The sequence below is a fragment of the Nothobranchius furzeri genome, chromosome 6, assembly GCF_043380555.1.
Source record: "Nothobranchius furzeri strain GRZ-AD chromosome 6, NfurGRZ-RIMD1, whole genome shotgun sequence".
Taxonomy (NCBI): Eukaryota; Metazoa; Chordata; class Actinopteri; order Cyprinodontiformes; family Nothobranchiidae; genus Nothobranchius; species Nothobranchius furzeri.
In genome coordinates this window covers 57,113,717-57,135,261 of record NC_091746.1, presented here as the reverse complement: position 1 = coordinate 57,135,261, position 21,545 = coordinate 57,113,717, and the positions used below count along the sequence as shown (strand labels likewise).

Genomic DNA, 21,545 nt, shown 5'->3' with positions numbered 1-21,545 from the left:
CACGACAACACGCCTGTGCTTCACACACTCGCCCAACATACTGTGCAAGTATAGGCGTTCCACCGCATTCGTGACATGTGATCTTGCTAGGAATTATGCCAACAGCCAGACATGTCACTTAACAGAAGACAGAGTGAGAAAGAGCAAGCATGCACGCACAATCACACACACACACACACACACACACACCAAACACTGATACTCTGCATATTTGTCAGTCTGTGAGAGTTTTGTGTCCAGTTTAAGTACAGTACATACACAGGGAACATGAGACGCAGCAGCTAGTTATCTACCGTGCTGCGTGGTGTGGGGGCAGTGAATTCTGAGAAAAAAAAACGACACGTGATCTCTAAGATCTAATGTGGAATTGTTCTAGGAACATGCCATGTTTACTGTTCATTGTCTGGATTCTTGGAAGCCTTCCTGAAAAGCACGCAGCGAGCCAGAGCAGCCCAAATACATTTAAAGATTCCTAATAGCTCCTGCTGATCCCCTCTGCCTCTCATGTGCTTTGCTCGCTTCCATGTTTCTTGTCTGTGATTCAACATGAACATTAATTGTGCATTCGTGTTTTGGTGAGTGACAAAATCATGTTAAACACAACTGAAAACTTGGATTCATGTCTGCTGTCTCTCTCCCTGTCCCTTTCCTTCATGGTGTGGATTTAAAACCACTGGTGGAAAGCATTTAAAGGGTGAGAAACAAAACAAAAAAAACATTCACACTTGCAAACACACTGTTCCTCCACAGAACACAGGCAAAATGTCTCACGTTCCTTTTGATACATTAGATGATTTGTTACAAGTGTTCTGTGAAAAATGCCACAAGAGAGGCTTGTTAGAACATTGCATCTTGGCGAAAAAGAAACAAAAAATGCTAATCCACGAGGACGGGTGGATTATAATGTTAACAGTTTTTAACTGATGTTGCTTTGAGAAGAAATATCAAAAAGTCAAATAGAAATTGGACACAGCAGCAACAAGGGTGCAACAACTGAAGTGGAGGGCACAACTGCAGAAAAACCACTGAACCACCAACAGGTTGGTGGTCATTCAAGAAGTGATGAGATTTTCAATAAAGACAGAAAGGGCTTTGTTGTACCAACAATAAAATCATAGTGTTGAACAATTAATCCAAAATTTATCAATATCCAATATCAGTGTAAACAAAGATCTTGGACTGTTATGTTTTCTGATCTGATGGACTGAAGGTGGTGTGAGCATCATCATGATAGAAAGAAAACAAACGAAGAGAGGACTGAACAAAACAGACTTATCCCAACCAGCATCGTCAACGTAACATTCAAGAACAATATTGGTTCCCTAAAGAGCTCCAGGAGTTGATGTCCCTTCTCCCGGCATGCAACAGTTCAAATCAAAACAGCGCCATCTTGGCAGGCGGTAGCCCACAACTAGGCTATTTGTTATTGTCAGAAAACTCAATCAAATGGGAAATATGGTAGATTCCTGTTGTGCCCCAGGATGCCAAAACAGACGCGGACGAGATAAGGGAAGAGCCTTCTACAGGATTCCCCAAGATCCGGAGCACTGCAAACGTTGGATCATTGCAATAAAACGCGCTAGTGACCGGGCTAAAATGAAACTGTGGGATCCCGAGAGTAAAGGTTTTTGCTTATGCAGAAATCACTTCATATCAGGTACTTAAACCAACGTTATTACGATTCTTAGTGGGCTTCCTAAACTTATTATGGCGTGGCTTTTTCTGTCTGATTACTCATAGCAACAAGTAAACATCACGTAAAACGTTGCCTAGTGATTTCTGCGTGCTGCCGTTTATGTGCCTTATGACCACAGCAATAAACCGGCTAAGCTGTATTTCATTTTTAAGCAATGGTTGATCAATTGTCAGATCGCACATAAAAAGCACTTTGGATTGCTATTATCTGTCTCACCGAGACAGATCTCAGAAAGATCGTGAGACGCTCCTGCCTGACATTTATTTTATTCACGGAAAAAAAAATCACACTAGTGATTTCTCTTGGCATTCAGTTTATACATTCAAACAGCACAGCACTCTATTTAATTCCATGCTGTCGTTCTTTTTTAAACTTCTTACATGTAAATCTATATTATTTGTGTTTTTGTTTAATTAGTTTTATAAATTATAAATGTCAGGGCATCACAAATCCAGTAAGAGGTCCACTCCGACAGCTTCTAGCATTTTTAAAAAGTATCCCAGGGGCACGGTAAGGGTTGGAGATGTTTAGTCTATTTAATTTCTGACTATATAAAACGATTTCTTCAGTTTTAAAGTGTGAAGTAAACTCCAACGGAGTAAAATCCAAGCCGATCCCGTTCATTTTGTTTACCTTTGTTGCCTGCCAACATGGCGTCTACTCTCTGAGAGTCACGTGACATTCGGAGCTCTATTATAGATGATTTCTACACAGGAGTGACCCAGAAGTTATTTCTTGTACTCCTAAGAAGGCACGGCATATTATTGTTTTACTCCAATATCAGGTGAAGCAGGCTAGAGGCTAACGTTGAGCTAACAATGCTAATGGTGAATTGGAAACAAATATTTAGCTCAAAAATTTTTCAAGCTACTTTTTCTAATACCAACAACTTGATTTTACAGTGAAATGTATGGTTGAGGTAAATAATGAGTCAACCTTGGCATTTTACTTCCTTTAATGAGTTGTTCAGAACTATAACAACAAGCTAACAGCAAGATGGCAAACAACCCCCCTTCCTATTAGAGTTGTAACGTTCGCGAATGAACCGATTCTTTTGAACTGCTCATAAACATGAACGATGGGAGCCGAGTCGCAGCTGGGGGAGCTGTTCTTTCTGTAGTTCTTTTTTTCCTATGCGTTTCACACAGATGCACACAAATTAGCTCCTGCGCGAGACCGAAACTGTTACAGGGGGTAATGGTGTGACGTTCACAAATGAATCAAATCTTTTGAACAGGTTTTCATAGTGAACGATGAGAGTCGAGTCCCTGTAGAGGGCCGTTCACCTTGTCTTCTGGTAACAAACCACCCCAGAAGTCGGTAAAGCGCACCGGCTCAAACCCCACCCACCGCTGTGACGGATGTAGGAGGAACGCTACCCAACACCGTGCGCCTTCACAGACACCAGAAGAACACGTTGCTCTTAATACCCCCACACGCTTTCTTGGCTTCACTTTGTTCAAAGTAGCCAGTCTTTTGAACGGCTCTTTGAGGTAAACTACCAACTAATGAATGGCGCCCTTGAAAGAGCCATAAATTCCATCACTAATTCCTATAATGCCAGAAAAATATTACCGTAATAAGTGTGGTAAGTGCTCCCTACTGTAAAACATCTGCGTGCCAACATCAGATGTATTTATCTACTTATCAGCTTACTGTGTGTGACTTCTTTGTTTGTCAACTAGAACCTTTTGGCGCTGATCCGTAACTGGCAACAGCCATGAAATTAATTGCATTGCTTAGGAAAATAAACTGCAGTTGCCTAATTGGACCAGAGGGTTTCATTCTTACAAACTGCACCTTCAAGGCTTAATTTAGCTGAAAAACTTTGTTCAAATTCTTCCAAGAGACATCCAGTGTTATCAAGAGATCGCGTTCTTTTGTCAGAATGAAGGTGGTAAAAACTGCTGCCAACTAGCAGACAGCGTCTGAATCAGACCACACAAAAGAAATGCAGTAAAAGTTGACACAACACAAAAAACAATACTAGAGTTCCAATATTTTCTTAGATTCCTTCTTCTGACAGCACCAATCTGACACCAACAATGGTACAAAGCTGAGGGTGGATTCTACACTATTTTCTGAGATCAAAAAAGTTTACTTTAGGTGTACAGTATCAGTAAAATGCTCAGGGACAAGTTCACAGGTTTCTGTTGACTTCAAAACAACTTTCTCAAAGAGTATAAATCAGTACAGTAAGGACAGACATCACAAGCTGGGAGCTGAGGGCTCAGATTTTGTTAGAAGCTTATCACACCTGAAAGCCTTTTCTTTACAGAGCAAATAAATATGCTTGACAAACGATTAACAAACTGTCCAGTTTTATCTGTACAAACATCCTGGCCTCACTTCGATGGAGACTGCTGTGTCTCAACTCCCTGATGTTACTTAAACAACATTTGATTTTGACATGACAGCAAAACCTTGTGAAATGTTATGTATTCACATCTAAAAATATAATTCATTTTTCAAAACCAAGAATACTTAAGTTGTGTACTTGTCGATACTACTAGTAACTGCCCTTGATTTTCGACACAGTGTGGTATGGGTTAAGTGCAACAGAAAAATGCCAAATGCTAATTTTACAAAAAAAAGCTAGGTAATTAAACATGAATAAATGAATAAATGAATAAATGAATAAATGAATAAATAAATAAATAAATAAATAAATAAATAAATAAAAGCCTGTGTGCTAATGAGGAGGGTGTATGGTGGCAGGTCATTTATAGCAAGACAAAATTCATTAGATAGTCTTTTCACAATAAAATAAAAAGTCCCATTTTCATCCAGTCTGAACTGTAAACAATGTCTTACAGGTCATGTGTCAAATCAGGAAGTTTGCTCAACTCCAGAACGATTTCTCTCTTTCTTTTTTTCTTACCAAAACAAATACACTCAAATTTAAAACTGAGGAGAATTTACTTTAGTTTTTTTTAAATCTGGACTTGATGTAGGAAAAGACAGAGCAGAAACACAGAAGTAAATAGCATCTCCTAATGTGAAAACACTAAATAGATAAAATAAGAAACAATAAAACCAAATTTTTCAGCAAGAAGATTCCTAAAGCAAGACATGAGTCTTTGATATCAGAATGAACGAACAAATATTCAAATGGCCTGCCATGGCAGGTTTCAAAACTTGTTTGATTATTTAAAACAGCTTTACATATATACTTCTAGCACGTGGCTCGTTGCCTCTGTGACGTATTCCTCAGCTGATTAGAACCAAACTGTTGGAGCCTTATTCCTCTGCATGTTAATCTGAAGCTCACTCTGTCTCAAGCTGAGAACTTTCAATAGCTCTCCTGATCCTGTTCTGTCATGGCTGTTAGCAAAAAATAAAATGTGTTGCCACTTTGGGAGCAGCAATCAACTGTGACTAATGGATTTTTTCACGTGTACTTTACTCAGACCAAACATCACTGCCATGTGGATTTATACGGCATGAAAACACGTAGTGCTACTCCATTAGTTGGACTTCCATCTTAACCGGAATATGCAACAGCGTTGGCTGTTTTCCTCTGCTGCAGTTCTGTCAAGAGATTAGCATTGTACTATTCAGTATTGGTTCTGTAGTACCAGAGCACTTTTACAAGATAGGATACTTATTATGGTATCAGTTAGCCTGACCAGCCAGCCCCAAGCTTCCTTATGGGAAGGAATGGGTCTGCAAACTCTCCTATTCAAATAACCCCAGCACCTGAGAATTCTAATCAAGCCAATCAGCGCTGAGCACTGTACATCACACACCACGACGCTGAGTTTCTCATAAACATGGCGACTGAAGTGGAGTTTGCTGCAGCTCTTTCCTTTGTTCTAAATTACTTAAAAATGTCTTTGAAACCACGAAAAGTAGGAGCGCTAAAAGCTTTTCTTCTAAAGAAAGATGCTTGCGCCACCGCCAAACACCATTTTTGACTACAGTCGGCATTTCCTCCTTTTTTAGGATTGTTTATTTTTTAGCTGGCTAGTCCCGCCTCTCATGTGCCTCTCTGCTCATGAGTAACCAGAATAGTTCTCTGTGTAAATAGAGGATGAGTCTGGCAGGCCAGGCTAGGTATCACTATCGAGGCATCCTCATTAAATTACAAGATGAAATTGTGTATTTCTTTAACCCTGCCACTGTCTTTATGGGTGACCCCGTGAGGAAAGTTGACCATTTAGCAGTATTGATGGTTTCTCCCTTGAGGTCCACGTGGCAGGGGTGAGGTGGTGCTCCCTCCTCACCCCTGCCACATGGACCCAAGGGATAAATCATCAACCTGCTCAATGGTCAACTGTCCTCGTGGAGTCACACCCATTAGGACAGTGGGAGGGTTAAGAGTGGGTTCACTTAGACACCACTTTTTATTTATTATCTTTGAAAATGATCAGCCACTCTGAGTTTAACATACATTCTGACTGTGAAAATAGCCTTCTACAACTATATACTGAAAATAGACGGGAAAACGCTTGGATCAGAAAAGCCTGACAGATCTACGTCACACCTTCACAGGAAGGGCTATTGCTGGTTTCGCATCCAGGAGATACAGAGAATGTCTCCAACCATTACTCTCTAACCATTACACCCTAATCCACACTGGAGGCATCAGCGAGAATTTATTATAGGGTTCATCCAAACTGGTTATGGTGCGAAAAATTTCAGGTGCGTTCCAGAAGCTTCGCGGTTTAAAGATATGATTGGGTTCTATTTTTGCTGCGCACCACTACCAATTTCCACAGTTGACATAGGGCTAGGCAAGAAATCACATAAGGTTTCAGTGTAAAACATATGAGAATTTTCAAAATAAAAGACTACTGCAGTGATGTGATTTCTTATCTATTTAGATTTTGTCAATACATGTGACCTAACGGCTTGTTTACTCTCAGCATCTTTCGAGAAGTGCATGGGTGTGTTATTTATGGCTTTCATCCTGACATCAAACAGTAATATCAAACGTGGTCATCTTCTTGGTTTAATGGCGGATGACATAAACAAACCATGAACTTTGAAGTCTTGAGTGATTTTGTGATCTTACAAGTCTTGAGAGGAGGACGGCAGAGAAGCCACTCTGCACGTGAGACTAGCTCCTGGTTTGGATTGATGTGCTGTGAACCTCGTAAACCGTTCCGCTAACATTCCGCACCGCTAATGCCTCCAGTGTAGATTCAGGGTTAGCGTTAGCAACTCCACAACATGGCAGAACCCTTCAGACTTGTGGTACAAGCCAGTTTTTTATTAGTGCATTGTAAATAAATTAGGAATTGGATTTGTGTTATTTGTGGAAATAAAACATAAACATTGCAAAACAGAGTCAGTGGTAGAGTCACGTTGCGGTTAGCCAATCAGAGGCTAGATGTCCAAATACTCTGCCATCTTCTGCCACGTTCTCCTCAAACAGGAGCATCTGAGCTTTTCTTCCACAGAGAACAACTTTCAAGGCATTCGTCCCTTCTACAGACCAAAAATGTATTAAACATATGAGTAAACCTGAGTTTTTGACTAAAGTTACAACTTTTTCCTTAAATAAAACTATGCTGTTGCAGTTCCAACAAAGGCCTTATCTGCTCCAACACCATTATGTAGGAATCAATTGTGACACAGGTGTCACAGCCCGTTTCATGAATTTTCTCATATACTCAAGTTTTTATTACCTCAAGTGACATCTAATTCGTGTGCATATTTATACACTGAACAAAAATATAAACGCAAGACTTTTTTTTGCTCCCATTTTTCATGAGATGGACTTAAAGATCTAAAATTCATTCCAGATACACAATATCACCATTTCTCTCAAACATTGTTCACAAATCAGTCTAAATGTGTGAAAGTGAGCACCTGTGCTTTGCTGAGATAATCCATCCCACCTCACAGGTGTGCCACATCAAGAAGCTGATCTGACATAATGAGTAGTGCACAGGTGTACCTTAGACTGCCCACAATAAAAGGCCACCCTGGAATGTGCACTTTTTTGCTTTATTGGGGTTCTGGGGACTCAGAAACGGTCAGTATCTGGTGTGACCACCATTTGCCTCATTCAGTGCAACTCATCTTCGCAAAGAGTTTATCATATTGTCAATTGTGGCCTGTGGAATGTTGGTCCACTCTTCTTCAATGGCTGTGCGAAGTTGTTGGATATTAGTGAGAACTGGTACACGCTGTCATATACGCTGGTCAAGCACATCCCAAACATGCTCAACGGGTGACATGTCCGGTGAGTATGCTGGCCATGCAAGAACTGGGACATTTTCAGCTTCCAAGAATTGTGTACAGATCCTTGCAACATGGGGCCGTGCATTATCTTGCTGAAACATGAGGTGATGTTCATGGATGTACGGCGCAAGAATGGGCCTCAGGATCTCATCACGGTATCTCTGTGCATTCAAAATGCCATCAATAAAATGCACCTGTGTTCTTCATCCATAACAGATGCCTGCCCAAACCATAACCCCACCACCACCATGGGCCACTCGTTCCACAACACTGACATCAGCAAAGCACTCACCCACATGACGCCACACATACTGTCTGCCATCTGCCCTGAACAATGTAAACTGAGATTCATCCGTGAAGAGAACACCTCTCCAACATGCCAGACGCCATTGAATGTGAGCATTTGCCCACTCAAGTCTGTTAAGGCGATGAGCTGGAGTCAGTTCAAGACCCCGATGAGGACGACGAGCATGCAGTTAAGCTTCCCTGAGATGGTTTCTGACAGTTTGTGCAGAAATTGTTTGTTTATGCAAACCAATTGTTTCGGCAGCTGTCTGAATGGCTGGTCTCAGACGATCTTGGAGGTGAACCTGCTGGATGTGGAGGTCCTGGGCTGGTGTGGTTACACGTTGTCTGCGGTTGTGAGGCTGGTTGGATGTACTACCATATTCTCTGAAATGCCTTTGGAGACGGCTTATGGTGGAGAAATGAACATTCAATGCACGAGCAACAGATCTGGTTGACATTCCTGCTGTCAGCATGCCAATTGCACACTCCCTCAATGCTTGTGGCATCTGTGGCATTTTGTTGTGAGACAAAACTGCACATTCCAGGGTGGCCTTTTATTGTGGGCAGTCTAAGGTATACCTGTGTCATGATGTCAGATCAGCATCTTGATGTGGCACACCTGTGAGGTGGGATGGATTATCTCAGCAAAGCACAGGTGCTCACTATCACACATTCAGACTGATTTGTGAACAATGTTTGAGAGAAATGGTAATATTGTGTATCTGGAATGAATTTTAGATCTTTAGGCCCATCTCATGAAAAATCGGGAGCAGAAATAAAGGTGTTGCGTTTATATTTTTGCTCAGTATATATATATATAATATATATATATATATATATATATATATATATATATATATATATATATATATATATATATATATATATATACTACAACTTTTATTTATTTTCCACCTAGATTTTGGTTTTCTATGTAGGTTTCTATTCTGCAAGGGTTTGGGTTCTTAAGTTCCTTCATTTAAAACAGGTGTGTAATAAATTCCACTGCTTGGCTCCAAGCAATTGCATTTAACGAATCACACAGAACGAACGTACAAAAGATGTGTGTACTAAAATATTGGTATTATCTTTGTTTTAAAAGCCTATTCACTGAAGTTTTAAGCTTGACTTAACTGGTTTAAGACACATGGTCGCAATAAAGTTGGCGTTTTTGTCTGTGGTAGGAATACTCAATATTGGCTTTTATACCGATATCCGATATACTGATGTTTTCCGATATTAAATTTTAATGTTTATATTGGCTGATATTAAACCGCAGATCGATAATATTGGATATTCCTAGTAATTAGTTTTAGTGTTTGATGCGATTAGGGGTAATGCATCTTTATAATTAGGATTTTGGTAATGAAATGCTCATCAAAACTAAACAAAAAGGTTGTTTTTCATTCTAGCTTGAGCATGAACACCTGGTAAAGTTTGTACAGTTTGTTGATACGACTCGTCTCTATCACCTTCAAAATGAATATTATGTCCCTGAAAAAACACTAGCTTTTCGTTTTCTAACGACAAATGTCTTTTTAGGAATTCTCAGACACAGCTAAGAAAAAGGACATTTTTTTTTCTTTTTTTCCTCTTCCACTTAACTGTTTGAATTCCAGTTCCACGAATGGTAACATGCCTGAACACACCAGCCCAAACAGGTTTGTTACCCCTCAGGTTTTACCTTGAACAAGCCCAGCAATACCTAGAATGCGCAGCACAATTGTTTGAGATTATGATGTATGACTGGTGCCCTGTATCACATACCATCAGCAATGACTCATCACAGTCTAAAAGGAAAATTATAGACAAATAAACACACGCCTCACACATGCATACACGGATACACAGGGAAAGAAAAGCTCCAGGCACAAAGGTGTGTGAATAGACACACACACACGTGCACATACACGGACGTGTGCGCGCGCGCACACACACAGACACACACACGATACAGGAAAAACAAGGTTGCTAGATAGTTTAAACCAGCAGTCTGCTGTTCCCTTAAAAATCTAGAGTTAAACAAACCCTAGACTGACCTTTAAAGCCCTTATTTTTTCCTAAACTTGTGTGAGATAACGCAAACACAGAAATTTAGAGTCCTTCAAATATCAAAGGTGTACTGAAAATGTTCTAATTGTTTTTTGTAAAGTCTAGAGGTTGGTAACAGCTCTCAAATATACCTTTATTTTTTAGAAATCCAGTAATAACAAAACCTAATGTAAGTCATACAAACTATTTTTTCAGGTAAGCATTTGATTCTTTATGTTTATGAGGGCTTCCCAATCCCCCCCAAAATTGGGGACACTTTAAATGCCTCCTAAACTATGACGGGAAGTTGTAGTATTCAGGATTTGGCTAATTTTTTGCACCTGAGCTTCCTTGAACAGTTGTGAGATGCAACCACACTATCAGAAAAACACATTTGTTTCAATATAAGCAAAGCTGTAGATGGAAAACTGTAATGTTGTACAAAGGGTTGCAGGAGAAGAAACACTGTGAAAAGAGAAGCTTTGAAAAGGATAGAAGACCTTCAAGATTCTGGTATAAAACTAGAAAAATAATGGCGAAATATATCGTTTCTGAAAGACCTTCACTTTTCAGTCAACCGAAGAAAAAAATTAGGACACAAAACCAAATCAATAGTTACTCCTGCATTTGCAAATAAATGATGCTCAGCAGAAATAAAGGTGTGTCAGAGTTAAACCTTTATGGTTTTGTTGTCTGAGTCATTGACTGAGTCAACCTTCTATCAATGTAGCCTCTGAGTTTCTAAACGGTGGATTTCATATCAGAATCTCTCTGTGATTGTAAAACCATACGTTGGCTTGATGATCAGCAAGAACGACTCAATCTGGCATTTTGTTTTCTCTTTGGAAATCCCAGTAGGGGGTTTTAAAAAGAGTCCAATGTTTAGTCAACATTATTTCTTTTCCTTTTTTATTTTTATTTTTTTTAGTATTTTAGGTCCCTTCGCCATCATTGGTCATGGTGTGTGCACGTTACCAAGAAGGTGGCTATTTTCTCTTCAGACTTCTATGAAGCAGTTTTTCCTCAAATGTTTTATGGATTTCACAGAAATAAAGACTTCTCTGTAGAGGTCTCTGTAGCTGGTTGCTGTGTAATGTGGTACCACAAAGTCAAACATGTTGCCTGGCTATAAAATTAAAATCGTTGAGCGTGCTTTCTTACGCACCGATGCTTCGAGGCAGTTTCGAGTCATTCTCATTGTGCCATGAAAACAAATCAAAGAAGTAATCGTCACACGTATGTTACTGAAGATGCTTTGAGAAGTTGTGAAACTCTGAGCGTAGACGTTAAAGCCCATTTGCACCATAAAGGGTTGAGGAGTGAGTTTGCTGTAGATGTGCACATTCATAGCATGCTATACACATTTTATGTAGCAATGGTGTTAAATTAGTGTAATGGTGACAGAGGTTTGATGTGCAACTATTCTCTCTTTTTTTATGGTTGAACAAAAACAAATCACCTTTGGGTGGTTTCTATCTGCCTGCTCAACTGGTTCCAAAGATGAATGTCAGTTCCTAAAAATCCATTTCAGAGGAAATGAAACATGAATTCAGTGGAAGTGGATATTCAAGGCATGAGATGTATCCAAATTTATCTTTATTGTTTGTGTTTTGACTGTTTTCTTTGGGCCAATGTTGGTATCATTTATAGATTTGGTGTTGCAGTTCTCTCTCCTTGACACTCCCACACTTCTTGCAACCAGCCCGGGCCCCCCTTGTAGGAACGCCATATAGCTGAGAGGTCTATAGAGGAAGGGGCATCCTGGGACACACGCTAACAAGCCCACCAACACACTGATGCACGCACACACACACACACACACACACACACACACACACACACACACACACACACACACACACACACACAAAGTACGGCTGTTGAGAGCCATCGCTTTCCTTTATTTGTATTTGGCACACATCCAATTCAAAGGCCTCTGTTTCGAGGGGAAAAAATTCCACGTATGTTGCATTGAACATGAGATAATTTGTACATCTCAGCACACACCCACATTACCCTGAACTGATTTCCTTGTAGTTGTGCAAGTGTATCACAAGTCACGCTGAACAAAACAAAACAACTACAAGGCTGTCTTTTCCTCGGGGCGAGCAGGTACACCTATAAATATCTATTGATTTAAAAATCAAATTCTTCTGCTGCTGGTGCTGCGTTCACGGCCGCGGGAATTACGCATATCGTTGAAATTTTTCTGATATTACTTCTTAAGTTCAAGACTCTAAACTTTGTTTTGTGATGTTTTTATGAAAAACTGCTGTTAGCTTGTGAGTGTCCCGTCGATGAACAAAATAAAGATAGAGAAGCGAGAGGAAGAGGGAGAAGTGGCTAAAGACCTATGCGTCATACAAACTAGGCTCGCGCCAGGAAAGAAGGAGGATATATTTACCCGATACGTCGCTATTCCATAGAATGAAGCAGTCGGCTTGGCGCAGAGGTGGCAGGCTTTCTTTTGCGGATAACTCTTTATGAATCTGAAATGATTCTTTACTTGAAGCAGGCCCGGGTTCCTCTCTCGTCCTCGTCCGATGGCTCACTCTGTTACTTTAGTCCTGTCTTGGCCGCTCGTGCCCCATCTCGCTATCCCACTCTCTCTTTCTCTGCCCGCTCCTGTCCCTGTGCAGGAAGTGGAATGCGGCTCTCACACGGGCAGCACACGGATTGCGAGCGGGCTGACATCATGCACCACTCCGTGTAGACTTCTGTTTTAAAGACACAGACATTTTGGAGCCGTCGGCTCACTCTCGGTGCATTGTTCGGCTGGAGCGAACGGGGCGAACGAACTGTCAGCGGCCGGGCGCTCGGGCGAATCGTGCGCCTTCACGGACACATGAACTCGGTGCACTCTCCGCGGGCTTAAAGGTGTACACTTGTGCACTGCGGAGGAAAGTTTGTTCACATAGAGTCTGGGGTCTTATTTCAGCACATGAATGTTATATAAGTAGGACATGGGGGACATTAAGGGGGATCCTGGATGGCATTTACATGCCTAGATGTCTTACGTGTCGGTCAAGACAGTGCCGACTCCATGTCACGCATGCGCAGAGCTCTACAAGCGCCAACGGCGTTACCTCAAGAATATCTATCTATCTATCTATCTATCTATCTATCTATCTATCTATCTATCTATCTATCTATCTATCTATCTATCTATCTATCTATCTATCTATCTATCTATCTATCTCTATCTATCTATCTATCTATCTATCTATCTATCTATCTATCTATCTAACTATCTATATGTTTATGCGGATTTTCAAAATCATTAAAATGTTTCATCATGTATAAATTATTATACTCTCAAATATTTCTCTTGGTAAAACTGCCCCCCCCCCCCCCAAAAAAAAAATAAAACAGGTAAAATCTTTTTGTGACACAAACTTCAGATGCATTCTACTGATGGTAGTGTTCATTCTTTTATTGTTTGACTTTGTTATTTGATTCAGCTGTGTGCTTCAGATTGCGGGGGCCCAGACTTCCCTTTCCCCAGCCAAGTGGGCCAGCTCTTCTGGGAGAATCCCAAGGCGTTCCCTGGCCAGCCGAGAGACATAGTCCCTCCAACGTGTTCTGGGTCTTCCTTTAGGTCTCCTCCGGGTTGGACGTGCCTGGTGTCGGTACAGGATCTGCTCGGGTGCGGGATCGGCTCGGGGTCCTTCGACTGCCGATGACGTCACATTACTGCAAATCTACTCGGCTTTCACAGATACGTTTCGGAAAGACATCAGCAGTTTTATTACTAAATTATTGTTTGTTAACACCTAAATGTTTTCTTTATGATTGTAATTTGTTAATAAAACACCATATTAGCTTTGTTTTGTAAAGAATGTGAAACTGCATAAAACCAACATCGGACTGACAAAAAATAGAAGTTTTTATATGTGAAGCCATATCTGCTTGTATTAATGTGGACTTAGTCTGTATATTTCCTTAGTTGTTATCTAAATAAATTCTTTGACTCAAAATATTGCTTGGTGTCTTTCAATAAAGTTCTTAAATTTTATTTTGCCCCATTTCATCAACATCAAGAGCTTTTGAGGGTCACCGTTTATCATTTGCTTATATTTTACATTTCCTTTAGAAATGCAAACATATTTTCTCCAAAAAGTGTTGATTTTTGGGCTACAGGACTACAACCGCTAAGACTACGACCGCAAATTTGTCCTGGCCAATCAAAATCATAACGTGATAACGTCACTTCCGTAAGCTTCATGTTCAGCCAATCAACTACTTTGAGTTCATCGGCAGTCTAAGGACCCCGAGCCGATCCTGCACCCGAGCAGATGCTGTACCGACACCGGAAAACCTCAAAACTAGGGAGGCGTCCAGAAGACATCCTGACCAGATACCTCTCGACATGGAGGAGCAGCGGATCTACTCCGAGCCCCTCCTGGATGATTGAGCTTCTCACCCTGTCTCTAAGGCAGAGTCCAGCCACCCTGCGGAGAAAACTCATTTCGGCTGCTTGTATCTGTGATCTCGTTCTTTCGGTCCCTACCCAAAGCTTGTGACCATAGGTGAGGGTAGGAACATAGATCGACCGGTAAATCGAGAGCTTTGCCTTCCAGCTCAGCTCTCTCTCTCTTCATATATATATATATATATATATATATATATATATATATATATATATATATATATATATGAAAGGTTTAGATATCATTGTCGGAAGGGTTCAAAATCAGTAATAAATTCTATTTTTATCTGCCATCTTGGCCAGGGCTCCCTTGCAAAAGAGATTTTGGATCTCAGTGGAACTATATGATTTAAACAATATTGGTGACATCAGTTGCAATAAAATAACCATCATTAAAGCTTCAGTATTTCAGTAAAGAGTCTAAAGATCAAACTGAAAATCCAACAATTGGTCAATCATGCCAGAACTAGTGAGTTATAATAAATTCACATAAGTCATCCTTTTTTACAGTGTACTCATGTTTGAAGGTACACACTTCATCTTTCATGCTGAGTATATATGTTGACATTACTTTATGTTTACCTATAGATAACAGGCTCTTTTTTTATCAGTAATGACAACGTGAGATTGCTCAAACTAATAGAAACAACAGAGTAAGGTCTGTTTATTCTCACATTTCTGTTGAATGATATAAGGCATTGTTTAAAACTGTTGTTCCTAACTGGCCAGGCAAAGTAAACAGCCTTTAGGACAGTTTTAATTTTATGATGAAGTTCGTCTTTACGTGTGAGTTCCTGCATGATGACAAAGAAACAGAAGAAACAGATCTACATGCCTCTGTATTATCAGTATTTTTAGTTTTCACACAAGTCTTTAAATTAGTACCCTTTCCTTTGACTTTAATTTACTCATATTCCATTTTAGATTAAAACTTCACCTGAGCCAGAAGGCAATGCTGTCGATCTACCGGTCAATCTATATTCCTACCCTCATGTTATCTACTTGTGCATTCGTTCTGTACCTTTATCAGTATATTAAGCAAAATAATAAAAAGATCCCTGTTTTCTAATGTCTGTCAGTGCATTATAAAAGTACTTTTTGTGGGTGTTTAGTTTAGCGAGATTAATTTACGTTGCAAATTCTGGAAGGAAAGGAAAGGAATGGTTTCTGTCTGACAACAATGGGGGGGGGGGGGGGGTGTTAAAAGTTCAAGATCTGATTTTTAAAAAACAGGAACATCAGAAATAAAAAGCTCTGATTACTTCAACCTGCAAGTCATTGTGACTAAGAACAACTTTGGTTTTTTAAACAGAAAAGAAGAAACGAAAATGGTCAATGAGTTGCTGGGCACACATAAAGCGTGGTATTGACGTTAAAGGGTAATTCACGCTCTCTATGAAGGGTATTCTGTTCAGCCGAGGCTCAGAATATAAAGCATATGATGTGTTTATCCTCAGAACAAACCTTTATTGTTGCCCTGATTATCCATTTAGAGCCTGAGGCCAAGCGGGTCTCAAGCATGTCTCAGTCAGCCCTCTGCCTACAGAGTATATACATAAATCAGATTTATTGATCGTTTCCAGCATATTTTGCTTGGTTAACTGTGGCAAAACCAGAACAATTGAATAAATAAAAGCATACTTAATAAGCTTATGTTCGTGCTCTCATTGGTTAACGTAACCTTACTTCACACCCATTGCAAAAGAGGCTATATAAGGCTGTTGGGACATGGTGACGTCCACTGTTATGCTTGGCAGAAAACCGAGGGGTCTACTTGTGGCTGCTGCAGAAAGCTAAACAGAGAAGTCTGTCAGAGCAACTCAAACACCATGTGAAGCGCGACTGACGGAACACTTGACCCAGAGCTGCTCTCCAGCTGAACTGTCACCCATTCTTATGACACAGCTCGAGGCATGCCGTCATGGGTGTTAGGCTATACAGTAAACACATTTACACAGCCGTGTGCTTTCAAGCAAAAAGAAAAAAACTCTGCTTATAACACAAACACCTATAAATCTTTACAAAAGATGTATCGGTTCTTCTGGCTCTGTGTTATAATCAACAACAAACATGCATACGGAGCTGTGAAAAGATATAGTTTTGTTTTTCTGTCACACTTAAATGTTTCAGATCAGCCAGTTCATTAAAATGACAGGCAAATTTAACCCGAGGAAATACAAAACATGGTTTTCAAATTAGGATTTATTAAGCGGCAATCTGGAGTTTTCCCTCTTCCAGGAATTATGTACATATAGGACTTTATTTTTAGACATCCATAAAAGTGATGGTCTTAACCTGTACTTGTGGGCGGCGCCTGGGTGTTTCACCTACAGCTGCTGTGCAGTTGCTTGGTGACTGGTGCTGCTGTCCGTTGGCGCGGACCGATGAGCTAAGAGTTGGGGTCGCTAAGCCGTTGCTTGGCCTAATTTTGCCGTTGCTTAAGTAACCCCTATTCACCGCCTGGCACCGCTCATTCCTGTACTGTGATATAAAGTAGGCAATTTGTCAACTTTTTATTTTGCCAAGTCTGCCCCCATCCCAAAGAGCCCCATACATACCCCCAGCATTAGCCAGTAGCATTATACATCCACATTTCTGCACGTGAATTATAGAGCGTGCACAAGTGCTTGAGGAGGAACCTAAAATGAAGCCGAGTTGGGGACATTTTTTATAGAAGTCTTTAAAATTTGTACATGTGCAAACATAATGTGAGAATAATTGTAAAACTGTGTGTTTTAGCGCTGTTGGCTGGCTAGAGGTGCTTCCAGTCCTAACTACGGAGTAAGTATGGAGTGGAGCTTGAGGTGCAACACATTTTTTCAGCCTGTAATAATAATAATAATAATAATAATAATAACAATAATAATGCATTGAACTTATATAGCGCTTTTTTAGACACCCAAAGGCGCTTTCACACACTCTCACATTCACACACTGCTAGTGATGGTAAGCTACTTGTAGCCACAGCCGCCCTGGGGAGGTCTGACAGAGGCGAGGCTGCCATTTGGTGCCGTCAGCCCCTCTGACCACCACTAACACAGGCAAGTTGGGTGAAGTGTCTTGCCCAAGGACACAGCAGCAGGATACCCCTGGCGGGAGCTGGAATCGAACCCATGACCCTCCGATCATGGGGCAACCCGCTCTACCACCTGAGCTACTGCTGCCCCAAGCTTGTAGATGGTGCCCTCTGACAAAAAAACTCAGAATGTATGCTTTAAGAGAACAAACCAATAAATAAACGTCCCTCATCCATAGCCTAGAAATCTAGACAGACAGGAGCTGAAGCTAAATGATTTTGCTCTGCATGCTGGTCTAACCATGCTCCATAGAAAAATGGAGATTTTAGCGAATTGTGACCTTTACCCTCTTGCTATTTAACCTTCCCCTTGCAACCATCCTAACCTTAACCCACTTGCACATGCAAAACTTTGTTTCTTGTTGTATCGTTCCTCTCAAACACGGTTAACAGGACATTTAGAAAGAGAAACTGGGTTAAGGTTAGGATGGGGCGAGGAGAAGGTTAAATCACTTGAGGTTAGAGGTTAAATGTAGGTGAAATGTCCGTTTTACTGCAGGCATCGGAAAACGACGCTCTGGCGCAGCGCGTCGCCTCCCAACACATCGGAAACAAACGCTTGGTCGCCCTTGGTCAGTTTCAGCCGCTTTGGGTGTGAGAATATGTTGACTTTGGACTATTTAGGCATTTTTGAGTCATGAGCAGATAGAAGTACCCTTCATTTAAAGGATTTTCTTCAGCCCCCATTGACTGACATCTGCAGTGGTGAGTATATCACGTTGTTTGCTGTCCAATAAAACATGGAGGTAGTTTGGAAAACAACCGTAAACACGACTGAGCTGTCTATGGGTCGTGGCCAGACTATAAACTTACATTTATAGGATGGCTTGCCAGGCTACCTCATAACTTGAAATAATTTGTGGACTGCTGAGACAAAAGTGGGACTATCTGGAAGGTGTGTGTCCCGTTACATCGGGTGTAAAAGTAGCAGCATTTCATTAGAAGAACGTTACACGAAGTGTCATTCATGGTGGAGGTAGTGTGATGGTCTAGGGTTGCTGTGCTGCTAAATGACCTGGACCACTTGCTGTAATCGATGGATCCACTAGCAGAAAATTCTGAGGGAGAATATCTGACCTTTCACCTTAAACAGGCCATTCATGCTGGAAACCTCTAATGTGACTGAATTAAAGAAATTAGGAGTAGACCAAATTCATTAACTGAGATGTGAGAAAATTCTTACCAGTTATCACTAACACTTGTCTCCAAGAGTGTAACATGCAGTTATTAAGTTTGGGGGTCAATACCTTTTTAACATAGGGCCAAGTTAGTTTGGAAAGTTTTTCTTCCTTAATAAATGAGAATCATTAGAAACATTCCTTTTGTGTTTACTAAGGTCATTTTTGGATGTCATGTCTGAAACATTTGACAATAAAACAAATAGAAACTCCTTTTCACAGCAGACACAGATTCATGAAGTCACTGCATTTTCATGGTTTTCAAGCATAATTGTATATTTACATGATGTTTGCACACAAAATACAGTTATAATTGCACCGTATGCATTGAGAACTTAAGCTCAAGATCAGTCACATATCTCAATATTCCATGCAACAATAGCATTGATGATTTCTTTTACAGTAAAAAATTATTCTGCACAAAAAGCACTTATGGAAATGGCACGAAACACAAAAATATACACACTTTGTTGCTATTGGTCCCGTTATAATCTAATATTGACAGTGACTGCATCATTATTAGAGACTGATTTATGTAAATTGATATTATATTGATGTAAACTAAAACAGTGATTTTTAGATGCCGTAGTGTAATATGTACTTTTACTCTCATCTTACAGGATGTGCTACAGGTGTGTGTGGTCCTGAGCAACACACGATGCTCAAGTTGCAGTGTTAGAACCCTTTTCACAACCCAGCTACATGTCCACAAACACCATAAAGCACCAGCCGAGACCCCCTACCAGGAACATGGTGATGTGCATGCTGTAGATGATCAGATCATTCAGCACAGCAAAGTCCAGGCGCCGGTGCCCCAGCAGGAGCAGAATGACTGACAGTTTATACTGCAGCCGCAGAAGAACACGCACGCTGACGTACTGCAGGAAGAAGATGGCCGAGAGCAGCACCCAGAGCAGAGAGGTCAGCAGGCTGCAGCCAAAGTACAGCAGGAAGCGGAGGAAGCTGTACATGCAGCGGGAGCGCAGGTACAAATCAAAGTTATTGTACTTGGTGCGCACCAGCTTGGAGGTGTGAGTCGACCCACAGGCAGAGTGCATGCAGGTGGTGTGGGGGCCATGGAAGCTGCGCACCCGCCGTGGGATGGGGATAACAGGCATGGAGGGGCTACAGGAGCCCAGTGTGGTGCACAGGTCTGACAGGTGAGATTCACTGAAGGAACTGCTCGCTGGGAGGCTGCTAATCACCTGCTTCCAGATCTCAGACTTGCTCTTGGTGAAGGGGTCCAAGGAGGGGGATGCTGTCACCGGGATTTCTCCTTAGTGTGTTGAAAATTCCTGCAACAACAATAATATTAATTAAATAAACATAATAGGCTAGGTCTAAGTTCATACGCAGAATAAAACTGTTATAAAACACATAGACGGTTCGTATTCAAACAGAAAAACAGATTTGTTTTTACGCTAACAGTGTTCGTTGTTTGGCTCTTACGTGTTCCTCCGCAGCAACAATAGCTTCGTTTCGCAGACGTCTAGAGGACTTCATGACATCCTGAAGGGCCGAGCGGAACATTCCCGAAACATTCAAACCGCTGGCAGCTTTTGAGAAAATATATAATCTTTTTTCCCCTTCTTTTCAATAGTGTAGCTTTAGCACAACGGTAAGGAAGCCGGTGACTGCTTCAACGTCACGTCGCAAAATATACGCGACGGATTACGTCAGAGGCTGGCTTCTTAAAGGAAACGTACACCTCTCTCGTTTATGCCCCGAGATCAGGCGTTGTCGTAGTGGCCGGCCACCATCTTGGATGGGTCCCCTTTCGCCACCATACCGTACCACTTTTATTTCTTGGGCACATTCAAAAACTCTACATGAGAGCTGACCAAAGTGCTGTACAGACACATTCATTAAAAAACAAATAAGACAACAAAGGGCAATGGGGGGATGAATACAACAAAGTAAAAGCATTAAAATACACTAAAAGTGTCACTGGCCAAAGGCCAAGACATGACTGTAGGTCTTTAAACTAGATTTTCAAATGGCCAGAGAGGATGCCTGCCTAAATGTGATGGGTAAAGAATTCCAGAGCAAGCAGCATACATAAACTCCTGTTTTCCACATGATTTGTAGCCCATATGGGATGTAACAAGACAGTGAGCAGACTTCAACACACATGATGGTACACAGGGAGTAAGCTGTTCAGATAAATAAGAGTGCCAGGTTATTCAGAGCTTTGAACACAAATATTAGGATCTTGTACTTTACACAAAAGGTGACAGGGGGCCAATGGAGATGCACGAGAACTGGAGTGATATGGCTACATCAATTTGTGTTAGTGGAAAACCTAGCAGCAGCATTCTGAAGGACCTGCAGCCAGTTTAGGGTTGAGACAGGGGTACCAATAAGGAGCGCATTCGCGTAGTCCAAGTGGGATGTAATAAAGGGATGTATGACTGACTCCAATGGCCTCTGCTTTAGGATTGGTTTTAAACAAGCTGGATGGCGTGACTGATTAAAACATGATCGCACCTCGAAGTGCCCCCAGTGCAGTTATTTCTACTGAGGAAAGTGTTTACCCAACTAAAAACACATTTTCTTATGCTTTTTTACAAAATCAGACACACGTTATGGCACGATAGTTAAAATATACATATAATTAAACCAAATAAATTAAAATATAAAATCCCAACAGGCAAG

The 21,545-nt window shown here is 40.9% G+C and overlaps 2 protein-coding genes across 2 annotated transcripts in view; both read right to left on the bottom strand.

Moving 5' to 3' along the window:
- Positions 1-12,831, bottom strand: part of LOC107374665 (nucleus accumbens-associated protein 2) — a 41,939-nt gene extending 29,108 nt beyond the window's left edge. The window contains exon 1 of the mRNA XM_054744406.2: positions 12,612-12,831. The gene's annotated coding sequence lies outside the window, so the exon portion shown is untranslated. The remainder of the gene's footprint in view (positions 1-12,611) is intronic.
- A 6,308-nt stretch (positions 12,832-19,139) lies between these two features.
- tmem250 (transmembrane protein 250) lies at positions 19,140-20,528 on the bottom strand. The gene is made up of 2 exons (XM_015942812.3): positions 20,340-20,528; positions 19,140-20,185 (listed from the first exon to the last, which is right to left on the bottom strand). Exon 2 carries the CDS (start codon positions 20,006-20,008, stop codon positions 19,589-19,591), a length of 420 nt encoding a protein of 139 aa, XP_015798298.1. The 5' UTR covers positions 20,009-20,185; positions 20,340-20,528; the 3' UTR covers positions 19,140-19,588.
- Between the last annotated feature and the right edge of the window lie 1,017 nt (positions 20,529-21,545).